This window comes from Chamaea fasciata, unplaced genomic scaffold (assembly GCF_029207755.1).
Source record: "Chamaea fasciata isolate MVZ Bird 193981 ecotype frontalis unplaced genomic scaffold, bChaFas1.0.hap1 SCAF_2, whole genome shotgun sequence".
Taxonomy (NCBI): Eukaryota; Metazoa; Chordata; class Aves; order Passeriformes; family Sylviidae; genus Chamaea; species Chamaea fasciata.
Window position 1 is genome coordinate 115586915 of NW_027094087.1, and position 20465 is coordinate 115607379.

The 20465-nt window shown below is 48.1% G+C and overlaps 2 protein-coding genes across 2 annotated transcripts in view; both read left to right on the forward strand.

Moving 5' to 3' along the window:
* RCAN1 (regulator of calcineurin 1) overlaps positions 1–20465 on the forward strand; it is a 39677-nt gene that overhangs the window by 6649 nt on the left and 12563 nt on the right. The window lies entirely within an intron of this gene.
* LOC136303050 (uncharacterized) lies at positions 725–3321 on the forward strand. Its single transcript, XM_066206643.1, has 3 exons — positions 725–734; positions 1861–3103; positions 3285–3321. Exons 1-2 carry the CDS (start codon positions 725–727, stop codon positions 2775–2777), a joined length of 927 nt encoding a protein of 308 aa, XP_066062740.1. The 3' UTR covers positions 2778–3103; positions 3285–3321.

A 20465-nucleotide genomic window follows, 5' to 3' on the forward strand; every position in this document is an offset into this window, starting at 1 on the left:
CTGGGCTGTGTTCAGTGAGCCTGAAGTTGGGACTAAAGTCTAAAACATCATTTTTAATTTTTTTTTTTTGGTGGGTATAATGCAGAATTAAACGGAAATCATTGTCTTAAAACATTTTGGGAATCCTAATATTAAAAATGAGGTGATTGGTGAGTGGGATTTAGGATGTGGCAATATCCCAAATAGAGTTTGGGAGCTTCTGCCAGCTTTAGGTGGGAGAAGAATCATCCATAAATTTTTTAGACTTTTCCCCTCTTCCTCCCAGCATTTTTATTTTTGTTTTTACTGCCAGAGATAACCAGGATTAATTTCATTAACGATGGCAGTCATTGATTACTGAGCTGTCAATCCTCAGCGAATTTCATTTATTAAAATCTAACTCCCCTCTTCCCCCCGGGGGCGGATTTTTTCAGAGGGTCACAAGTGCAGAGCTGGATTCGGATTTTGCTCTTTGAGGTTTTTCTTCGGAGTTATTTCGGTGCTGGCAAACGACTCGTGGTTATTGAGCCGAAGAGTCCAAACCTCAGCCGTGGGATTTGGGTTTCCCTTTTTTGTTGCTGAAATGCAAAAGGCAGCAGGAAAATTGGGAGTGGCAGCTGTGTGACTTCAGGGTGTTCTGATAAATTGATTTAGGGCTGTTGTCTGTATCACACAGCTTGGAAAATATAATCAGAAAAAAAAAAAAAACCCAAAACACCCATAAATGCAAATTTTTGACTTCTCGATGCAGCCAAGTGAACAAAAATCACTTTATTTTCCTGCATGGAATGCAAACAATTCTGGAAACTTCCCTGAAGGTTTGGTCCTGATTCCTAAACAAGTGGCTGTTTGTGTGGAGGCCACTTAAAATTCAGGCTGTTTTTCCAAGAAGAACTGGCTGAAAGGCAGGAGAATTGTTCCTTCTTTTTTTTTTTTTTCCCTGGAGGTGCTCTTTCCTTTCTCTGAAGGTAGGGAGCTGAGCTGCCAGAAAAGCCAAGCTGTATTGTTACAATGAATGGATTTTTTCCCCCCTATTTGTATTTTTTAGCCATTCATGATCCATATATTTGTATTTGTTTTTAGCCATTCATGATCCATATATTTGTATTTGTTTTTAGCCATTAATGATCCATATATTTGTATATTTTTAGCCATTCATGATCCATATATTTGTATATTTTTTGGCCATTCATGATCCACATATTTGTATTTTTTAGCCATTCATGATCCACATATTTGTATTTTTTTAGCCATTCATGATCCATATATTTGTGTATTTTTTTTGCCATTCATGATCCACATATTTGTATTTTTTTAGCCATTCATGATCCATATATTTGTCTTTTTTTTAGCCATTCATGATCCATACATTTGTATATTTTTTAGCCATTCATGATCCATATATTTGTATTTTTTAGCCATTCATGATCCACATATTTGTATTTTTTTAGCCATTCATGATCCATATATTTGTATTTTTTAGCCATTCATGATCCATATATTTGTAATTTTTTTGCCATTCATATAGTTAAACAAAAACACTTCTGCAGGTCTGTAGTTAAAATATTCTCCTCCTTTCTGATAACAAGAAGTGAGATATTATTAAATACATTCAGAACACCACCAATCTCATTATTGTAGTGTAGAACTGTCGCTAATTACTCGAGTGGAATATGTCCCTTACTCGGAAAAGGGGATGAAATAAGACCTGAAATGTCCAGTTTTGTGGAAATAAAAAATGGAATAAGAACTGAAAGGTCCATTTCTTGCAGGCTGTGATGTTAAATAGGAAGAGAGAGAGTTTCCTTTGTGGCAACCAGACCTTGTGGAGAGGGGATCAGAGGGAATTGCTGGGGTGTTTGCCCAGTTTTTGAGGATCAGAGGGAATTCCTGGGGTGTTTTCCCAGTTTTTGGGGATCAGAGGGAATTGCTGGGGTGTTTGCCCAGTTTTTGAGGATCAGAGGGAATTGCTGGGGTGTTTTCCCAGTTTTTGGGGACCAGAGGGAATTCCTGAGGTGTTTCCCCAGTTTTTGGGGATCAGAGGGAATTGCTGGGGTGTTTTCCCAGTTTTTGGAGATCAGAGGGAATTGCTGGGGTGTTTGCCCAGTTTTTGGGGATCAGAGGGAATTCCTGGGGTGTTTGCCCAGTTTTTGGGGGATCAGAGGGAATTGCTGGGGTGTTTGCCCAGTTTTTGGAGATCAGAGGGAATTCCTGGGGTGTTTGCCCAGTTTTTGGGGATCAGAGGGAATTCCTGGGGTGTTTTCCCAGTTTTTGGGGATCAGAGGGAATTGCTGGGGTGTTTGCCCAGTTTTTGGGAACCAGAGGGAATTCCTGGGGTGTTTTCCCAGTTTTTGGGAACCAGAGGGAATTGCTGGGGTGTTTGCCCAGTTTTTGGGGGATCAGAGGGAATTGCTGGGGTGTTTTCCCAGTTTTTGGGGGATCAGAGGGAATTGCTGGGGTGTTTGCCCAGTTTTTGGGGGATCAGAGGGAATTGCTGCGGTGTTTGCCCAGTTTTTGGGGTTCAGAGGGAATTCCTGGGGTGTTTGCCCAGGTTTTGGAGATCAGAGGGAATTGCTGGGGTGTTTTCCCAGTTTTTGGGGGATCAGAGGGAATTGCTGGGGTGTTTGCCCAGTTTTTGGGAATCAGAGGGGATTCCTGGGGTGTTTTCCCAGTTTTCGGGGATCAGAGGGAATTCCTGGGGTGTTTGCCTTTTTTTGGGGACCAGAGGGAATTCCTGGGGTGTTTGCCCAGTTTTTGGGGTTCAGAGGGAATTGCTGGGGTGTTTGCCCAGTTTTTGAGGATCAGAGGGAATTGCTGGGGTGTTTGCCCAGTTTTTGGAGATCAGAGGGAATTCCTGGGGTGTTTTCCCAGTTTTTGGGGACCAGAGGGAATTCCTGGGGTGTTTGCCCAGTTTTTGGGGTGCGTGGCCATTCCCTTGCAGGATTCCCTGGCCCTTGGGCCCCATCCCATCCGGCTGGGAGGCAGCACTGCCTGGCTCATGGAAACTCTGATGAAAGGCCTGAGTTTTCCTGCGGCTCCGGGACGAAGCAGCTGCCGGGGCAGGCAGTGGAAAGTATGAGCAGCTCCCGCCTGGGGTTGTGTAACCCAGAGAGAATCAGCTCAGGTGAGGTCAGCAAACCCCTGAGCACGGCCCTGCAACCCCAATAAACACAGCCCATCCCATAATGCTTCCCGTATCAGTGAGATCCTCCCCCTGGGAAAAGGGTTTAGGATCTGTATAAGGTGTAGAACACCTTTAGGCACATTTTTTTACAAGTTTTTTTTTTTCTGGGATTTACACCAAGATCAAAGCAGGGGAAGTGCAGGAATTCTTCACGGGAGGTTGTTCCTTCAGGAGCAGCAGTGTCTTCATTCCTGAGCTGCCAGGGTGGAATCCTCTCCCTACCCACTGCTCTGCAATGATGTTTTCATCTCCCCTGCTGGGAAAAAAGGCAAATCCAGACATTTTTATAGCAGAACTTAGAAGGAGATGCGGAAATGTGTTGGCTTTCAGCAGGTGAGAGCTCCTAACCCAAAAAACCACTGCCTGGATTATTCAGGAATTTCAATTATTTTCTAATGCTGACTTTCTTCTTTTTTTTTTTTTTTTTATTTCTTTGCCCCTTTAATCAGAACAGGTGAGTTAATGCCTGTGTGCTGCTGATGTGTCACTAATTAACGTCTGAGATAATTACAGCGTGTCAGGCATTAACCTCGCCAACAATGCAGGTGATCTGGGGTAAATTCCACACTCGCCTGTGGCTCCTTTTGTTATCTTTTATTATTTCATCAAGGCCAGGGTGGGACAGGGCTTGAAGCAACCTGGGATAGTGGAAGGGGGTTGGAATTAAATGATCTTTAAGCTCTCTTCCAACCAAACCCATTCCACTATCTTTATTATTATTATTAAATTCTTTTGGAATTTCCAGGCACACTTAATTTGTGTCTTTGAAATGCAGAAACTTCTTGTAATTGCTTTGGGTTGTTTTTTGTTTTTTTTTTCCTACCCTCCCAGAACATTCTTAGAAAATATTTTTGATGGGTTTTTTTTTATCTTCCATTCTTCTTCCTTCAGCGACTGCAGTGGAAAATGTCATTCTTTAAAAATCACGGAAATACCAGGCTGCTTCTGACCAGCCCCTGTGGTTTTCCAAAGCCTCCTGTGCTCAGATTGAATTTTTTTTATTATTTCCTTTTGTGTTTTTTTTCCCTTAGTCACAGAGGATGAACACATAACTTCTGCTTGCCCGGGATGATGTCTTTAAGATTTGAGTTAAACAAATGTTGCTGTCCTGTTAGAAGGAGCTAGAAATTAAAACATCCCCCCCAAAGCTCCTTGCTGTGTTTTCATCCTTATCTTTGCTCTCCCTCAAGTCGTGGTTTGGACATAATCCAGCTGCACTTTTCATGAGAATAAATTGCAATTTATTACAGAAGTTGTTTTTTTTCTCAGCCTGCTCCATCAGGATTATTATGGTCGTATCTTCACTCAGTGGGACAGTTCTTGTGCCTGTCGCAGCTGAAAAAAAACCAAAACCACCATTAAAATTTAGAGAAATACTTGAGGGACAACTGCTTTATCTCTTAGGATTTTTTTTGTTTGTTTTTAAACTTTTCAGAAATGGCAGTTAAACAGGAAAAGAAAAATCCTTAACTTTCCAGAAATGGCAGAAAAGAAAAATCCTAAAGCTGTGACCCTACAGATGATGGGAAGCACAAACAGCTGCAAAATGTTTGCTAGTCAGAGTGAATCAACCAGGATGAAATAATGAGCAGCTCAGGAATTCTTGGGCACTGCTGGGAGTCCCTTCCAAGGTTCACAGGGGTGACGTGGGAATGTGGAGAGCCAGGTTTTTATTTAATGGGATCAGAGTGGGTTGGGATGGAAGGGACATCAGACATGGTTTAATTCCCACCCCTGCCATGGGCAGGGACACCTCCCACTGTCCCCAGTGTCCAACCTGGCCTTGGGCACTGCCAGGGATCCAGGGGCAGCCACAGCAAATCTGGGAATTCCAGCCCAGTCAGGAATCCTTCCCAATCTCCCATCCCGCCCTGCCCTGTGTCCTGTCACTCCGTGCCCTTGTGACTTTGGTTAAGTTAAGATTATTTTAGTGACTCTCTCTGGTAGATTCCCATGGAGTCATCAGTGCAGGAAGTAAATAAAGAGTGAAGTGCAGCCCTGCTGGGTTTTATCTTCTTTCTGCCGGGGTCAGGGTTAAATGCTCTAGGTGGCATTTCTTGTTCAGGCTCAGGTGTTTATTCATTCTTACCTAGACCACAGTCCCTCAGACTGTGAGTTCTACAGCACTTCAAGCTAACAAAGTAAAAACAGAGCCCCCCTCTCTCTCTCCAAGGCCTTTTGAGGATAAACTGTCCAATTATGAAATGGCACCTAAATGATTTTGACTTTTAACCCAATAACCAACCCCCCCTGGCCCGCAATGCAGAATTTTCCATCCAATTCCAAACCCCCACCCAGAGCATGGAGAAGAAGGTGAAAAAGAAGGACTCAGCCTCTGCCCTAAACCCTCCATCCTGCTTTCTCTCCATATTACTGTATTCTAAACCCTCCAGCTCTGAGTTTCCCACCCTGTGCTATCACACCCTTCTATCCAAACCCCACAGCCACAATCCCAGAGCTGTCACTCCATTTTGGGAGCCTTTTCCACGGCTCAGGTGCGATGCAGTGTTTGCTTGGGGCTCGGTGCCTGTGAGCAGAGAAAGGTTGGAATTCTCAGTGCCCAGAGTTCCAACACAGCCCCACTTTGTAGTTCAGGGGGGTGAGGAGGTGCTGGGACCTGCCTTGGTGCTATTTAGGGACCACTTTGGGCTGAGAAACAAATGCTGACAGTGGGGGGCTATTTTTGAAAGGTGTTTATTTCTCAGTGTTCATCAGCTCCTGGAGTTATTTGTAGAATATCCATCCTTTCCAATGCCTCGGTGAGTAATGATGCTTTAAAAGGTAAAAACCTAAAAAAAACAAACTCTTGAAGAAATAAATTTGAAAAATCCGTGGTTCTAGGAGGAGCAGATGGAATGGTAGGGATGAGTTGTTGATCACTCAGTGGTTGGAAATTGGAAAGCAGAGTTACTGAAATCTTCCTTGTGTGTCACCCTGTCCTGGGCTAAATGTGGTTTAAATTCCCCCAGTTCAGTGTTTGGTGCTGGTGCTTTCATCACCGTTGGTAGGAGAGCAGTTCCCCCCATCCTTTTATCCTTAAAAACTGCCTGAGGAAAAGCTCTCAGGCCACGGGAAAGGATCCTGTGAAAGCTGAGAACAAAACCCAGCTGCAACGTGACCGTGAGGATTCGGGGAAAAGAGCTGGATCAATAAATCCAAAACCGAACAATCACCTTAAACAACTACTGAAAGACTCGAATGTGTCAGCCTGAAAGTGAATAATCTGTATTTTCTACAACAAATTGCATGTGGGACACCAAATCCATTAATGAGCAGAGAGCTCTGACTGTATTTATTTCATGGTTTTGCAAATTTTTGTTTAATCTCTCTCCCCCCCCCCCCTGCAGTTTTTTGAGTCTCCCTTTGTTGCTGCCTGTCCTGATCAGGACTTTGCCTTGCAAATGCTCTCGTCTGAGGGCTCTGTAATTTTGGCGTTTCAATCTGCACAGCAGCTTGCAGTCTGTAACGTTGAGGTTGCGGAAGGTGGGGCTGGAAATGCTGTTGAAGCTCTTTTCCTTGCTCTGCTGGGCAGGTTGGAGATGTCACCTGTGATTTTCTGGCTCGGCTTCAGAGACAAGGCAGAGGCTGTTGGATCAGGTGACTTTTGAGTAGTGAGCAGTTTGTGGCGCTTAAAAATATCAAACCCGGTGTTTGTGCGACTGCCTCCTGAAAGGGGCTCTGAATCGTGCTCAGGCGGTTTTTATGGAGAACACTTGAGCGCATTCATTAAATGTCATATTTAGCCCAGCTCCTGCAATAAAACACTCCGAGCTTTTTTAGAGGAGCAGTTCAATCGCAACCCAGTTCATCTGGAAAAAATGATAAGGCTCAGCTGGTCACACTTGTGGCAGTGTTTGCTGAAAGGTTGAAGCACGCAGCAGGAGGGGTTTTTTTTCCTTTCATTGGGACCTCGTTTGTTGGTGCAGGAGCTTAATGAGGTTCCTCAGAAATACCTCGGAGAGTGGCACCAACTGCAAACACGCCAGGAATAGCTCAGGGCAGAGCCCTCCTGGGAGCTTTGGGCTTTTCTGCCTTCCCTGGGGGATTTTCCAGCACAGGGCTTGGGGGCTGAAAGAAGCAATAAACAGAAATTGTGAGAGCAGCCCCCGGGACCCGGCACAGGGAGGACGTGGAGCTGCTGGAGAGAGCCCAGAGGAGGCTCCAGGATGAGCAGAGGGATGGAGCAGCTCTGCTGGGAGGAAAGGCTGGCACAGCTGGGATTGTTCAGCCTGGACAGGAGAAGCTTTGGGCTGAGCTCAGGGTGGCCTTGCAGGGCCTGAAGGAGCCCCAGGAAACCTGGAGAGGGACAGGACACAGGGAATGTGTGGGCAGGGTCACGTGGGATATTGGGAAAAAAATCTGCCCTTGGAGGGTGGTGAGGGGTTGGGAAGGAATTCCCGGATTTGCTGTGGATCCCTGGCAGTGCCCAAGGCCAGGTTGGACACTTGGAGCAGCCTGGGACAGTGGGAGGTGTCCCTGCCCATGGCTGGGGTGGAACAAGGAGATCTTTGATGTCCCTCCCAACCCAAACCATTCCATGATCCTGTGATTGGTTCTAAGATCAGAACATGTTTCCAGTGTTGTAAAATGTCCCAAGTGAAGGTTAAATAATAAATCTCAGCGTGATGACACGCTTGGATGGAATTCAAACAATCCCAGACTGGTTTTGGGTTGGGAGGGACCTTAAAACTCATCCCATTCCCATGGGCAGGGACACCTCCCACTGTCCCCAGTGTCCAACCCGGCCTTGGGCACTGCCAGGGGTCCAGGGGCAGCCACAGCTGCTCTGGGCACTGAGGGCAGAGCTTGTTTCCCATGGGATTGCACAGGGGCAGCAGCCCAGGTATAAATAACGTGGAAAATGTCCCAGGGAGCTTCAGTATCCCCACAACTGCTCCGCATGGGAATCAAAGCGAAGCTCCCTTAAATTTGTTAAGGCAAATGGGAAGAGAGGAGGGGCCTGGGAAGTGCTTTGAAGGCTTCTTTAAGCAGCACCCTCCAGACTCAGCTGGATCAGAGGCTGAGCAGGACTTGGAGCAGGTCCGAGTTGGTCTCAGCGCTGTGAGTTGGCTTTAAGTGACACCGGAGGGATTGGAGGAACCAGTCAGGCAAGGAGTCTCAGGGAACTTGTAATTATTCCACAGCCCCTCTATGTAAAAAAAAACCAAAAAACCAACAAACCACCTCTTTGTAGTCCTGTGACTTCCAAGAATAGAACAAAATCTGATAGGTGATACACCTGTTTAATAGGTGAACACCAATACAAGGGTTCAGGGAGGCTCTTTCTAAATTTCCTTTAAATAAAAGTAAAATAATGGGAAAAAACCCACCTGGTTTTTTTGGCTTCTAAGGCTGGAGTTGTGAGAAATCAGGATATGCGAGGAATAGGGTGAGAGATATGTATCAGTTTTGGGGTTTTTTCTGATACTTAGGGGAAAAACAAATCAGAGTCGATGGAATGAAGTTACTCAACTGCTGTTTGTCTGTAAAGAGAGAGAGAGAGGCACAAAGATTCCCAGTGAGAAGCCAGCCCAGGAGAATATCCTGCTTTCCATACCTTGCAGGCTCGGAGGAATGTTTTCCAGGAAAGCTGAGCACAGCCATGAATCACTTATGGAAAAGGCAGTGGAAGGAATCAGTGGAAGCAATGCTGCAGTGGCCACCCTTGGCCTGTCAGGAAATGGGGCAGCTTTCCATGATTTTACACGAATCCTGGCACATCCATTTTCCAAAGCTCTCGTGAAAAAAGCAAGTGAAAAGCTGCTGCTCCACTGGCTTTCTAAAAAGGCTTATTTGGAAATAAATATGGCATTTAATACCAGCCAAAAGGGCTTTTCTCTGAATTTCCCTTTCCTCCCTGGATTTTCCTGCTGGCATAATCCAGGGAGTCGAGGTGGGGGGGAGCTGGCAGTGAATGGTGTCCTCACAGGCAGTAAATTGGCCAAATATTTCTTTCCTGCTTGAGAATGAATGAATTATTTCATATTATCAGTGGGATTGTCAGCCAAGTTCTCCAGTCTCTGCTTTGTCCCTGCTAATTACCTGGAAGTGTGGGAACTTCCCTGGTTTTCCCCACTCCTTCCCACGGATTTAACACGGCCTGCGTTCATTATCCTGCTGTCACAGGGCTAAAAGAAACCAGAAATGCCCCCCAAAAAGGTGAGGAGGGTGAGGGGTTGCAGCTCTCGGTGCTCTCGGAGTGAATCCTGGGGGAATTTTTGCGTGTGGGCTTCGGAGCCAAATGTCTGGGGAAGCTCCTGGGCTTTGGGAAGGAGTTTGGGAAGGAGCTGCTTCTCTCCTGTCAGAGACGTGAAGCTGAATGTTGAGTGCCTGACAAATCCTGCAGCTCCCACTTCCTCTGCCCAAAGGTGATGCGTCCGAGGTTTTTAGGGAGCTGCAGAGGAAGTTGGGTTGTGTTTGGGTGTTGGTTTTTTGGTTTTTTTTTTTGGTTTGGTTTGTCGGGTGTTGGCTTTGGTGGCTGTGGTTTCTTTTCCTGTGGGAACAGCTCGTGCTTGGTTTCATTCTGGATCAAAGCAGCCAGCTCAGGGGGAATCAGTTGAATTTGTGTTATGAATAAATGAAAGGTGCTGCCTTTGTTTTGTGTTCAGCTATTCCGAACTGCCCTGCTCAGTTCTGCTTCGGGAAGAGGGTGAAGGAATGGTGCTTAAACCACCTTGAATTTCCTGGGAAGGTGCATGGTGCTTCGCTTTGAGTCAAATCCACCTGAAGACGTTTTAAAAGTGAATTCTCAGCCATTCAAGATCCCCCCAGAGCTGAGCACTCTCCTCCCCTCCAGAACCAGGCTTGGCCCTCTCACTGCCGAGTGAATTCTGCTGGAATTCTTATTCCTCCACAGTTTGTGTCCACTTTCCAATGCCTCAGGGAACCGTTGGAAATTCTTCCTGTCAGTTCTGGCCTTTGAGTCTCAAAACCCGAAGCCTGCATCCTCTGCCAAGTGCACTTTTCATTTCTCCCTCGCCCTTGAAGCCTTTTTCCTGGTGGAAATCTCTCCGAGAGGCTCCAGACATTCCAGCAGTTGGCTGCTCTCTGATGTCTCTCAAGGTGACTTGGAGAAAGCTTTTTAAGGGACATTTTCCTTCCCTGGAGGAGCTGTTTCAAAAGGCAAACTCGATGCCTTCTCTTCCAGATCGTTCTTGAAAGGATTGAGCGGTGTCCTGAGGAGATTTTCCTGTCTGAATTTGGGGTTAGAGGCTCAGGGTGAGCAGAGAATGAGATTCCCAACCTTCCTCCTGCTCTTTGTTTTCCCCTTTCAGTGAGAACAAACTCACTGGGAGCTTTCTGCCACCATCCCCAGGCCTTCAGCCATCATCAATATTCCATATTTTCCACAGAGACTCCAGCTACTCCGGGCTGAGATTTGAGCTCTTAAATTCAGGGTGGGGATGAGCCCAAAGAAATTCCAGGGCTAATTTCAGGTGGATTAGGGATGAATGAGCATCACGATTCCTCAGCTCACCTTCCTTCGTTCCAAAATACCGAGTTTTTGGAGGAAGCAGAGAGATTTCTGGATTTTTTCCTTAGAGGGTTTTGTTCTCTCCCTCAGCAGGTTTGGTTGAAAATCCTGGATGGCGCAGGTGGTGGAATGTTTTTCCAAATGGAATGATTTCCTTTTTGTTTTTTTTTTAGATGAATAGAAAAATAATTGCCACGAAATGCTGTCTGAAAACGTTTATTTCCTTTTGGGTATCCAAACGAGGGCAAAATCATCATTCATTTACTCTGGATCATTGGAGTGTATTCCCAGGAGTGGAAACATGTTGGAAAAAGCCTTTTTGACATTTTGGAATATATTTGCCACATTCAAAAGTTGGATTGTTTTTTTTTTTTTTCCTAAATGAGGCTGGTGATTACTCAGCTACTCTGTAGTGGAATTTCCAAGTGCCCACTTTGGTGCTCCCACTCAGTGAACAGGAATTCAGTGTTTAATGCTTGGAAATAGTGGAAGTCACGGATTTTTCCAAGGATGGAAGAAGCACACGCTGCAGGTGTTTTATTTTTCAGATGCTTGGGCTGGAAAACCGTGACCCATGGAATCTGTAAATGTGTGACAGGGGCACAGCTCTGGAGATCTGATTTGAATATATTTGGATCTCCTAATGCAAAAACGACACCAGCTCACGCGTTTGAAGCCATTCAAATGTCTCCTGTAAGGCTTCAGGAGAAACAGCTCCTTCTTGGCACTGCACTTGGAATTTGCATTTAAAAAAAAAAATCATCAGGGAGGTATTTGAGTCTTTTTTTTAATTCCTCACTGTGGAGTGGCTGCAGTTTGTGTGGGAATTCGGGAATTGGCTTCCCAGGAGCCTCCCTGACACCCAAAGGTGCTGCCCACTCCCAATTCCATGGGCACAACTGGAGCATTTTCTGCTGGAAGGACACACAGCTCCAGGGTAGGGCCCTGCAGATAAATGTTTGTGATTGCAGGAGGAATTCATTGGAGCAGGAGTTCTGCCCAGGCTCCCCCTGGAGAACTCCAGGAGCCTTTGGAGCTGCCAGGGATGCCCAGGGGGGATTTGTTGGGGGCGTCTGGGCAGGGAACAGGGCTTGGATCAATAATCCTGTGGGTTCCTTCCACTCAGGATATTCCAGGATTCTCCTTTATTCTCCTTTTGAGAAAATAGCAATAAACGCAGGAAACCTTCTGGAAGATCTTCGTCCTTGTGTCCCAGGAACAGAGCCAGAATTTCTCTGTTGAATTAAGAGCCAGAAAATTAGGAAGTGAAATAGGAGCAAGCCTGGGATGGCAGTTCACAGCCCTGGGACAGGTGACAATTTAAAGTGAAGGAGAAAGAAACAAGGTTGGGACTTTGGAGGAGTTGTTTTTTTTACGACAGTTTGTGGTGACAGGACAAGAGGTGGTGGGTTCGAAGGGGTTGGAGGGAAGGTTTAGATTGGAATTAGGAAAAAATTCCTTCCCTGGGAGGGTGGGGAGGGTGCCCAGAGCAGCTGTGGCTGCCCCTGGAGCCCTGGAAGTGTCCCAGGCCAGGTTGGACCTTGGGGACAGCGGGAGGTGTCCCTGCCCATGGCACTTGGTGGACTTTGAGGTCTCTCCCAACTCAAACCAGCCTGGGATTAAATGGTGAACAAAAATGACCTCCCCGATCCGCTGGGGAGAAGCAGCTTGTTCCAAACCGTTCTCCCCAGCTTTGTTTGCTGCACAACAAACAACAGTCACTGCTGTTCCTGCAGCAAATGTCAGCAGGCAGCAGAAACAGCTCTGGGGAGGGCTGGGATCAGCTGGATCCCAGCTGTGAGGGAGGAGTGACACCTGTGGATCAAAGCCTCTAAGGCTGCCCCAAATTCCCAAAAACCTTCTGGAACATCTGGGGGGCTGGGACCTCCCAGCTCTGGGTAAAGGTGGCATTGGGCTGTTACGGGGGGCAGTAAATGCAGAGTTCAGTGCGGGGATGGCCCAGGCTGCCTCTGTTATTCCCCTGAGCCTTGAGGAATGTGCATCTCTGCTGGGGAAAAACTCCAGCCTGCAGAATCTGAAGGTTTTCCAATAGGGAAGTGCAGGTGAAGCTGAGAAGGGAAAACCTCCCCTGGGCCAGCCCGAGGCTGTTCCCTCTCCTCCTGTCCCTGTTCCCTGGGAGCAGAGCCCGACCCCCGGCTGTCCCCTCCTGGCAGGGACTTGTGCAGAGCCACCAGGTCCCCCCTGAGCCTCCTTTTCTCCAGGCTCAGCCCCTTGCCCAGCTCCCTCAGCCCCTCCTGGGGCTCCAGCCCCTTCCCCAGCTCCCTGCCCTGCCCTGGACACGCTCCAGCCCCTTTGACTTTCAGAACAGATTTGGAAACAAAGCCTTGGTTGCTCTAAGAAAAAGTAGTTGAGCTTCTTAAATTGCTTTAACCTGAACCTTTAACATGCACCGATTGACTCTTGTTGGAGATGTGGAGTAGGGAATACAGACAGGCTGACACAGATTAATTCCTTTTGCTTTTTTTTTTTTTTTTTTTGTTCCTCTCTGCTGACCTTTTATCTTTACCTCCTTCATTATCTGCAGTGCACAAAGCGAGATAAAAATACCTTGTCTTCTTCAGTCTTCTCAGGAAAGTTCCAGTGAAGTTGAAATCATGCTGGAACTAAAATTTCCTCCTGCCTTTTGGTGCTGCTGTGGTGATCAGTGTGTGTGTCACCAAGCCAACCAAAGAAATTTTTTTTTCTTTTTTCTTCCCTCAAGGAATATTTGAAAGTCTTGGGATGCTGACATCAGGCTCTTACTCTGACATGATAAAGTGGATATGTATTTTGAAGGCAGAATGTGCAATACATACAGGAATCATGGGATGGTTTCACTGCCACCCCGTGCCACCCCTGCCATGGACAGGGGACACCTCCCACTGTCCCCAGTGTCCAACCTGGCCTTGGGCACTGCCACGGATCCAGGGGCAGCCACAGCAAATCTGGGAATTCTATTCCAGGGCTGCCCACCCTGCCAGGGAACAATTCCTGATTCCCAAGATCCCATCCAGCCCTGCCCTCTGGCCCTGGGAAGCCATTCCCTGTGTCCTGTCCCTGCAGCCCTTGGAAAAAGTCTCTCTCCAGGTTTCTTGTAGCTCCTTCAGACTCTGGAATCTGAATCTGGATCCCAGCCTTACACAACCAGCTCAGGATTTAACTTCTGAAAGCTCCTGTCAAATCATTGTGTCCTCATCTTACACGTGGGGGCAAAACTGATCCCAGCTTCTTGGGTTGTTTTAAATAATGCGCCACGTCTGGCGTCGGTGTTCTGCATCTCATTCGCGTTGTGGCTGCTGCAGGAAGGCAGGGATTGGGAAAGGATGTGCCACCTCTGGGAACGTCTGGGTCAGGGGGAGCTCTGACCAACCCTGGCTTTGGTTGGACGGGGTTTGAGTCCAGCCCTGTCAGCTTTGGCGCCGGATTGCGGCACTGCTGCATCCTTGGTGTTCCCTTCTTCCCGTGGAGGAGAATTAGGGAATGTTTTTAGGGGGGACCTTGTGGCTCTGCACAAGTCCCTGACAGGAGGGAGCAGGGACAGGAGGAGAGGGAACGGCCTCAGGCTGGCCCAGGGGAGGCTCAGCTTGGCCAGCAGCAGGAATTTCCCCATGGAAAGGGTGCTCAGGCCTTGGCAGGGGCTGCCCAGGGAGCTTTGGAGTGCCCGTCCCTGCAGGTGTCACCTGGAGGTGGCACTCAGAGCTCCGGGCTGGGGACAAGGTGGGCACAGCAGGGATCTGATATTCTGTGAGATCTTTTCCAACCTCAGGGATTTTGGGATTCCCTGAGCTTTGTTCCTGCCCCTTTCCTCCCCCGTCCTCTCTGGTGAGCTGTCACAGCCTGGCTGTGTTTGTGTGGGAGCTCCCATTCCCCATCCCTTCACGTTTTCCCCGCTCCGGGTTGTTCTCCTTGTGCCTCTGTCCCCATTTCAGCAGCTCTGGGATGAATTTCTCTGAATTTTCCCTGTCCAGTCCCCAAAGGTGGCCCTGCGAGCCCTCCCTGTCCCAGCCCCAGGGATGTGCAGGGCTCCAGCTGTGCTCGCTGCCAGGGCTTGCAGGACACGCTCCAGGAATCCAACTGGAAGCACGTGCCCTATTCCCTGCACCTCTCCCTCTGCTCAGCCTCACTTATAAATAACTTTACAGCTGTTCCCTCTTCATAAGACAGCGAGATCTTCGTGCAGGAGGTGCCCCCTCACTCGAGAGATAATCATCCAAAGCCCCTTTTTGCTTCAAGTTGGAACATGCCCCTTCTTTCTGTCTTGAATTATTTCATCTTGCAGCTCCACAGATCTGTTAATTACTTTCTAGATGGATTTTTCTTTTTCTCCCCCCTTTGAGCTGTTAATTCAAATAAATAACCTTGAAAAGGTCAGACTGGAGCTGATTTTTTTTTTTCCTGGTTGCAGTGGTAGGAATGTCTACCGATTAGGGGAAACCTCTTTGTGTCTTGGGCGTTTTAAACAAAAAACTTCCTTCAATTCTGCTGGAAATAGTTTTTCTCCAGCATGAAAAATGCCCCGTTAACCCGTTTTGCTTCCAAAGTCCTTGTCCTTTTTTAGTTCCTGACGAACAGAGGCGATCTTCGGAGAATTCCCACCTCTTCCCCCTTTTTTAACCTCCACTCCGAGGGAAGGATTTATATAGATTGCTAAATTTAGAGGAGCCTTCAACAAGCTGGAGAGGAGTTGTTTGAGGATTTCCTGCCCTTCCCTTTCCAGAGTTGGCTTTTCCTTGGGTGGCCTGAGCTGGATTTCCCTGCTGAGCTGGACCCTGCACTCCTGTCCCTGTCACCTTCTTTCCTCTTTTTTGCTCTAAATAGAAATAAAAATCAACACCGCGACTGCAGCCGGCCGTGGGAATGTTCTTGTTTATTTTTTTTTTGTTGGAGTTTATTGTCATCTTTGGCTTTTTTTATTTTGGTCTTGGGCTGTTTATTTTTTCTCCCACCCCAAGATGTCGTGGATTAATTATAATATTGCTGGACAGTCCTGTCCAGGAATTTTCACAGACTTTTTAAAAAGCATCTTCTTTTAAAAAGCACCTTGAAGGTTGTTCTGATGATCCGAACCCAAATTCTCTCTCTCTCTCTCTATGGTGAGGGAAATGTTTCTTGGATTGACTTTGCAAGAACTTTCTCCTTCCCTTTTCTAATCTCCCAACCCAATTACTGCCAAAGGCGTTTCATAATGGGCTTTTTTTCTCCTATAAATACATTACCTGCAGATAATTTTGGAATTAGAGTAAAGCAGTTAATGAGTTTAACCAGAAATAAAGACAGTAGAAATAGGCAGAGGTTTTTTGTTTGGTTTTTTTTTTTTTACAGACTCACTGACATTTATCCCTCTGGAACTTCAGGTGTAGGAAAGTGTTTCGAGTCTTGAGTTTGCATTTAATTCTTGTGTCTTAAGGTGCAGAATCCTCACAGGTTTCCCTGACATCTTAGAAAAACGAGCACTCGTTCCTCTGCTTGTGTTTGGAACAGGAAAAGATTTTCCTGGGGTAGCTGGAAGTCTAAACCAGAGGTGACGCTGCACCCCAGACGTGTGGTCTTTGATTTTTGTTGTCAGCAGTGAATATCTGTGTTACCATTCAGAGCATGCCAGTGCTACCTGTGCTGAATTAATGCTCTGAGAAATATTCCTGACAGCCTTTATCTCTGGAAAGATCTCAGAACTGCCCAGCGGAGGAGTTTTAGGACAGAATCCTCCTTTGAGAGGAGCACTCAGCATCACTGCACGGAGCCCAGCCTGGCCTTTTGGTGCTCCCTGTTCCATGGAATCACATCCTTCGAGTTGCTGAAAACTCCACAAACGTTGAGCTCTGAGCATTCTGGGGAGTGAAATACCTGCAGGGTTGCGAGACACTGAGCTCCTGTGTTTGCTGTGGCGCAGGTGGTGACAGGAGCTGCTGCCCCTCCCAGCTCCCAGCCCCTTTTCCATGGAGTCACCCCCGTGGGCATTCCTTGGCTGCATCCCGGCCACGGTGGCATTTGGAGAACCAGTTTGTGGGCTTGTGTTGCCGTGCTCTGATTTCTTTACTGTCTGCACATACTCCTTGTGCAGTTCGTTCTGTGATCCCACTGATGCCTCAAGTTTAAGCTGTGATGTGTTTCAGGTTCTGTGCAGCTCTGAGCTCACAGTCAGCGTCACTCAGCTCTGCACACAGCAGGGACACAAAACAAATCCTTCTCCTGCCGCACACCAAGGACAGCTGGGACAAGTGTTCAGGCCCCAAAGCACAAACAAGGGTGGGCTGAGGGGAGGAAACAAGAAGGATGGGACTGCATCACCTGCAGCTGGGACTGGACAATTCAACCCCAACGTGCAAATGGACCAAAACTGATAAAAGTGTGAGACCTCGTGACCCTTTGTCCATGTTGTCACCATTTTGTGTCCATTTTGTGTCCCCCTTGGGTGCAGCCCTGGCCAGGCTCTTGTCCTGCCCAAGGTGTGTCCTTAAAGGCCTTTTAATAAATCCCTACTTTATTCTCCAGCTCTGTCCATTCTCTGTTCCAGCTCAGCCTTCCCAAGGCATCACTGCAGACTTCTGTTCTCGTGAACAAATGGGTTTGTGCAGATGATTTCCCTGCTGGAGGAATGTATTTATTTCACTTGCATCTTTCTGAGGAAGGCAGAGAATGTGGAATTTGTAACTGTAAAGCACAGCTCTTTCTAGCTGCGAAGCAGAAGAAGTTGTCACAGAATTGCAGAATGGTTGAAGTTGGGAGATGATTTAATTTCCCCCTCCTGCCCTGGGCAGGGACACCTCCCACTGCCCCAGGCTGCTCCAAGCCCCAATGTCCAACCTGGCCTTGGGATCCAGGGGCAGCCACAGCAAATCTGGGCAAAGTGTCTGAAAGGAAACCTGGACACGATTTCTTTTTGCGAGCCTGCCAGGATTCCTCATGAGGTAAAATTCCCCGGCACACCAATCCTACCTCAGAAGCCTTTTGTCCCCAGAACCCTCCAGCAGCAGCCTGAGCCCTGGCAGCCTGGCACTGGCCGTGCCTGGCGTGGCAGCACACCCACTCCTGCCTCTCAGTTGGCCCTGTGAGTTTTTCCCATGCCAAGGACACCCAGGTCACAAACACAGGGAAGCAGAATTATCGCCCGGTATTAATGTTAAAGAAATTGTAGGAAGAAATTCCTCACTCTGAGGGCAGTGAGGCACAGCGTGCCCAGAGCAGCTGTGGCTGCCCCTGCATCCCTGGCAGTGCCCAAGGCCAGCTTGGACATTGGGGACAGTGGGAGGTGTCCCTGCCAATCCAGGGGTGACACTGGATGGGATTTTAGATCCTCCCAACCTAAACCAGTCTGGGAATTTAGGAGTTTTATTTTGGGGTTTTTGGGGTTTTTTTGTGTGTGTGTGGGGAGCAGAGGAGTTGTTTGGGAACGTGGATTCGTTTTTGGGCAGTGAAATGAGAGTAAAGCTTGTGCAGGGGTTTGGAGGCTTTAAATGGCTTTAACTCCCTGCTCTGGGTGAGCCAGGCAGCTCAGAATCATAATCATGGAATAATATGGGATGGGACACAGCTTCTCTGGGCCTCCCCACCCTCACAGGCAGGAATTTCTTCCCAATATCTGATCCAGATGCGTGCCAGTGTGCTCCACGGAGCTTCCTGACCCCCAAAAACTGCACGGACGGTTCTGGAACCTGTTCATGCCTTTGTGTCTGCTCCTCCCTGTCCTCTGGCAACCCCCGGGAGAACGAAGCCGGGGTGATTTTCATTGTAGATAACTCCGAGACGTTTCTCCCTGTTCCGAGGAAGGGCTTAGGCAGGATAATGAACACGGAGACAGGAATAGAAGCCGCGTGTTGATGGGAAAAGAGCAGCAGGTCTGGAGTGGGAGGACAGGGATTACACAAAGAGCCACCTCCAAGGGCAGCTGCAAAACCTGCCAGGGAGGAGAGAGAATGGGCTGGGTTCTTCTGGTTTGTGGCTTCTGAGGGGTGATTTTATTGACTTAGAGGATTCCCAGCATCTTTAGCTTCGCATTGATTTTCCTCCTCTGCTTGTCGGCTTCGCTGTTGCAGTTATTGGCACTTTTGGTGTGTGATTTCTGCTTCTGTGGCCTCACTGCTCCTCTGTGCCTTACCTGTCCCACTGCACGTGGAGATGAAATTGTGGGGCTAACGTTGGCATTCAATCATTCTGTGTTCCCACTAGTTCCTAGATTTATTGGCCTCTCTGATTGTCCTTCCAGCCCCCAAAAATGTTCAGAAAATGTTCTCTGTCACATTTCTGTCCTGGGGCAGTGCTGGAGGATCTCTCAGGTGCTCTCGGTGGTTGGGTGCACTTTAGGTCTTGATTGAGCACCTCGTCGGCAGTTTTAGAACTCAACTTCCCCGGAATCTGCAGCTTTTCAGGGAGAGCTGAAAGCTGAGGAAGCAGAGCTGGCCCTGCTCTCCTGTCCCACTGCTCTGACCCTTCTGTTTTCAATCCCAAAGCGCAGCAGCACCGTGGAACCGTGGGATGTCTGGGTGGGAAGGGACCTTAAATCCCATCCTGTGCCACCCCTGCCATGGCAGGGACACCTCCCACTGTCCCCAATGTCCAGCCTGGCCTTGGGCACTGCCAGGGATCCAGGGGCAGCCACAGCTGTGCCAGGGCCTGCCCACCCTGCCAGGGAGGAAATTTTTCCTAATATCTCATCGAAACCTGTAATTTTTTACCTTGAAGCCATTCCCTGTGTCCTGTCCCTCCATGCCTTGGGAATTGTCTCTCTCCAGGTTTCCTGGGGCTCCTTCAGGCCCTGCAAGGCCACCCTGAGCTCAGCCCAAAGCTTCTCCTGTCCAGGCTGAACAATCCCAGCTGTGCCAGCCTTTCCTCCCAGCAGAGCTGCTCCATCCCTCTGCTCATCCTGGAGCCTCCTCTGGGCTCTCTCCAGCAGCTCCACGTCCTCCCTGTGCTGGTTTTTTTGCCCTTGTTCTGTCTGTAGCTCCGCAGGGAGTCTCCAAGAGAGGACAGGAGGCACCAAACTCTCCAAAGGGAGATAAGGGAGCACAAAAGCTGCTCTCTGATAAGATCAGGACATCAAATCCAGGACTCCTGGTGTGTTGCAATGTTCCCGTCCCAGCCAGGGTGTTTTGCATGTGGGTACCAAACCTTCCAGGAGCTGAGCCCCGTGGAGGGAACATTGCGACACTCAGGGTTCAGCAGTGGGGCTTTTGTAACTTTGCCTCGTGGTTTCCTCATCAGCTCAGGGCTCTCCTCACAAAGCCCTGCCCTAAACAGCTCCTGCGCCAGGGGCAGTGGGAACTGCGGCTGTTCCTTTTGCCAGAGTGCTCGAGTTTGGTGTCAATAACTCACAGCGGTTTATTTAATACACTCAGAAGCCTGGGCAGGGCTGGATGGGATCTTGGGAATCAGGAATTGTTCCCTGGCAGGGCGGGCAGGCCCTGGAATTGAATTCCCCGATTTGCTGTGGCTGCCCCTGGATCCCTGGCAGTGCCCAAGGCCAGGTTGGACACTGGGGACAGTGGGAGGTGTCCCTGCCCGTGGCAGGAGGGTGAAATGAAATCATCTTTAAGGTCCCTTCCAACCCAAACCTTTCTGTGATTCCGTAATTTGGTACACAACCGCGTCAAAAAATGGTGGTGGTATTTACAAAACGGAACATTCCGGGAGTGATTTCTCTGGGGTTTCAAAAAGGACACGAGTTCAAAACATGGCATGTGTCAGTAGGACTTAAAGATTTCTTCTGAATCTGGAGAACACTGTGAAAAAACTCTTTTGTGAGGTGTTGAATTTCTCAGACCCACTTGGTTTGTTCCTATACAAGCTCTAGTCCTGGATTAGGTGACAAAGTTCCATTTGAAAGTTCCGTCT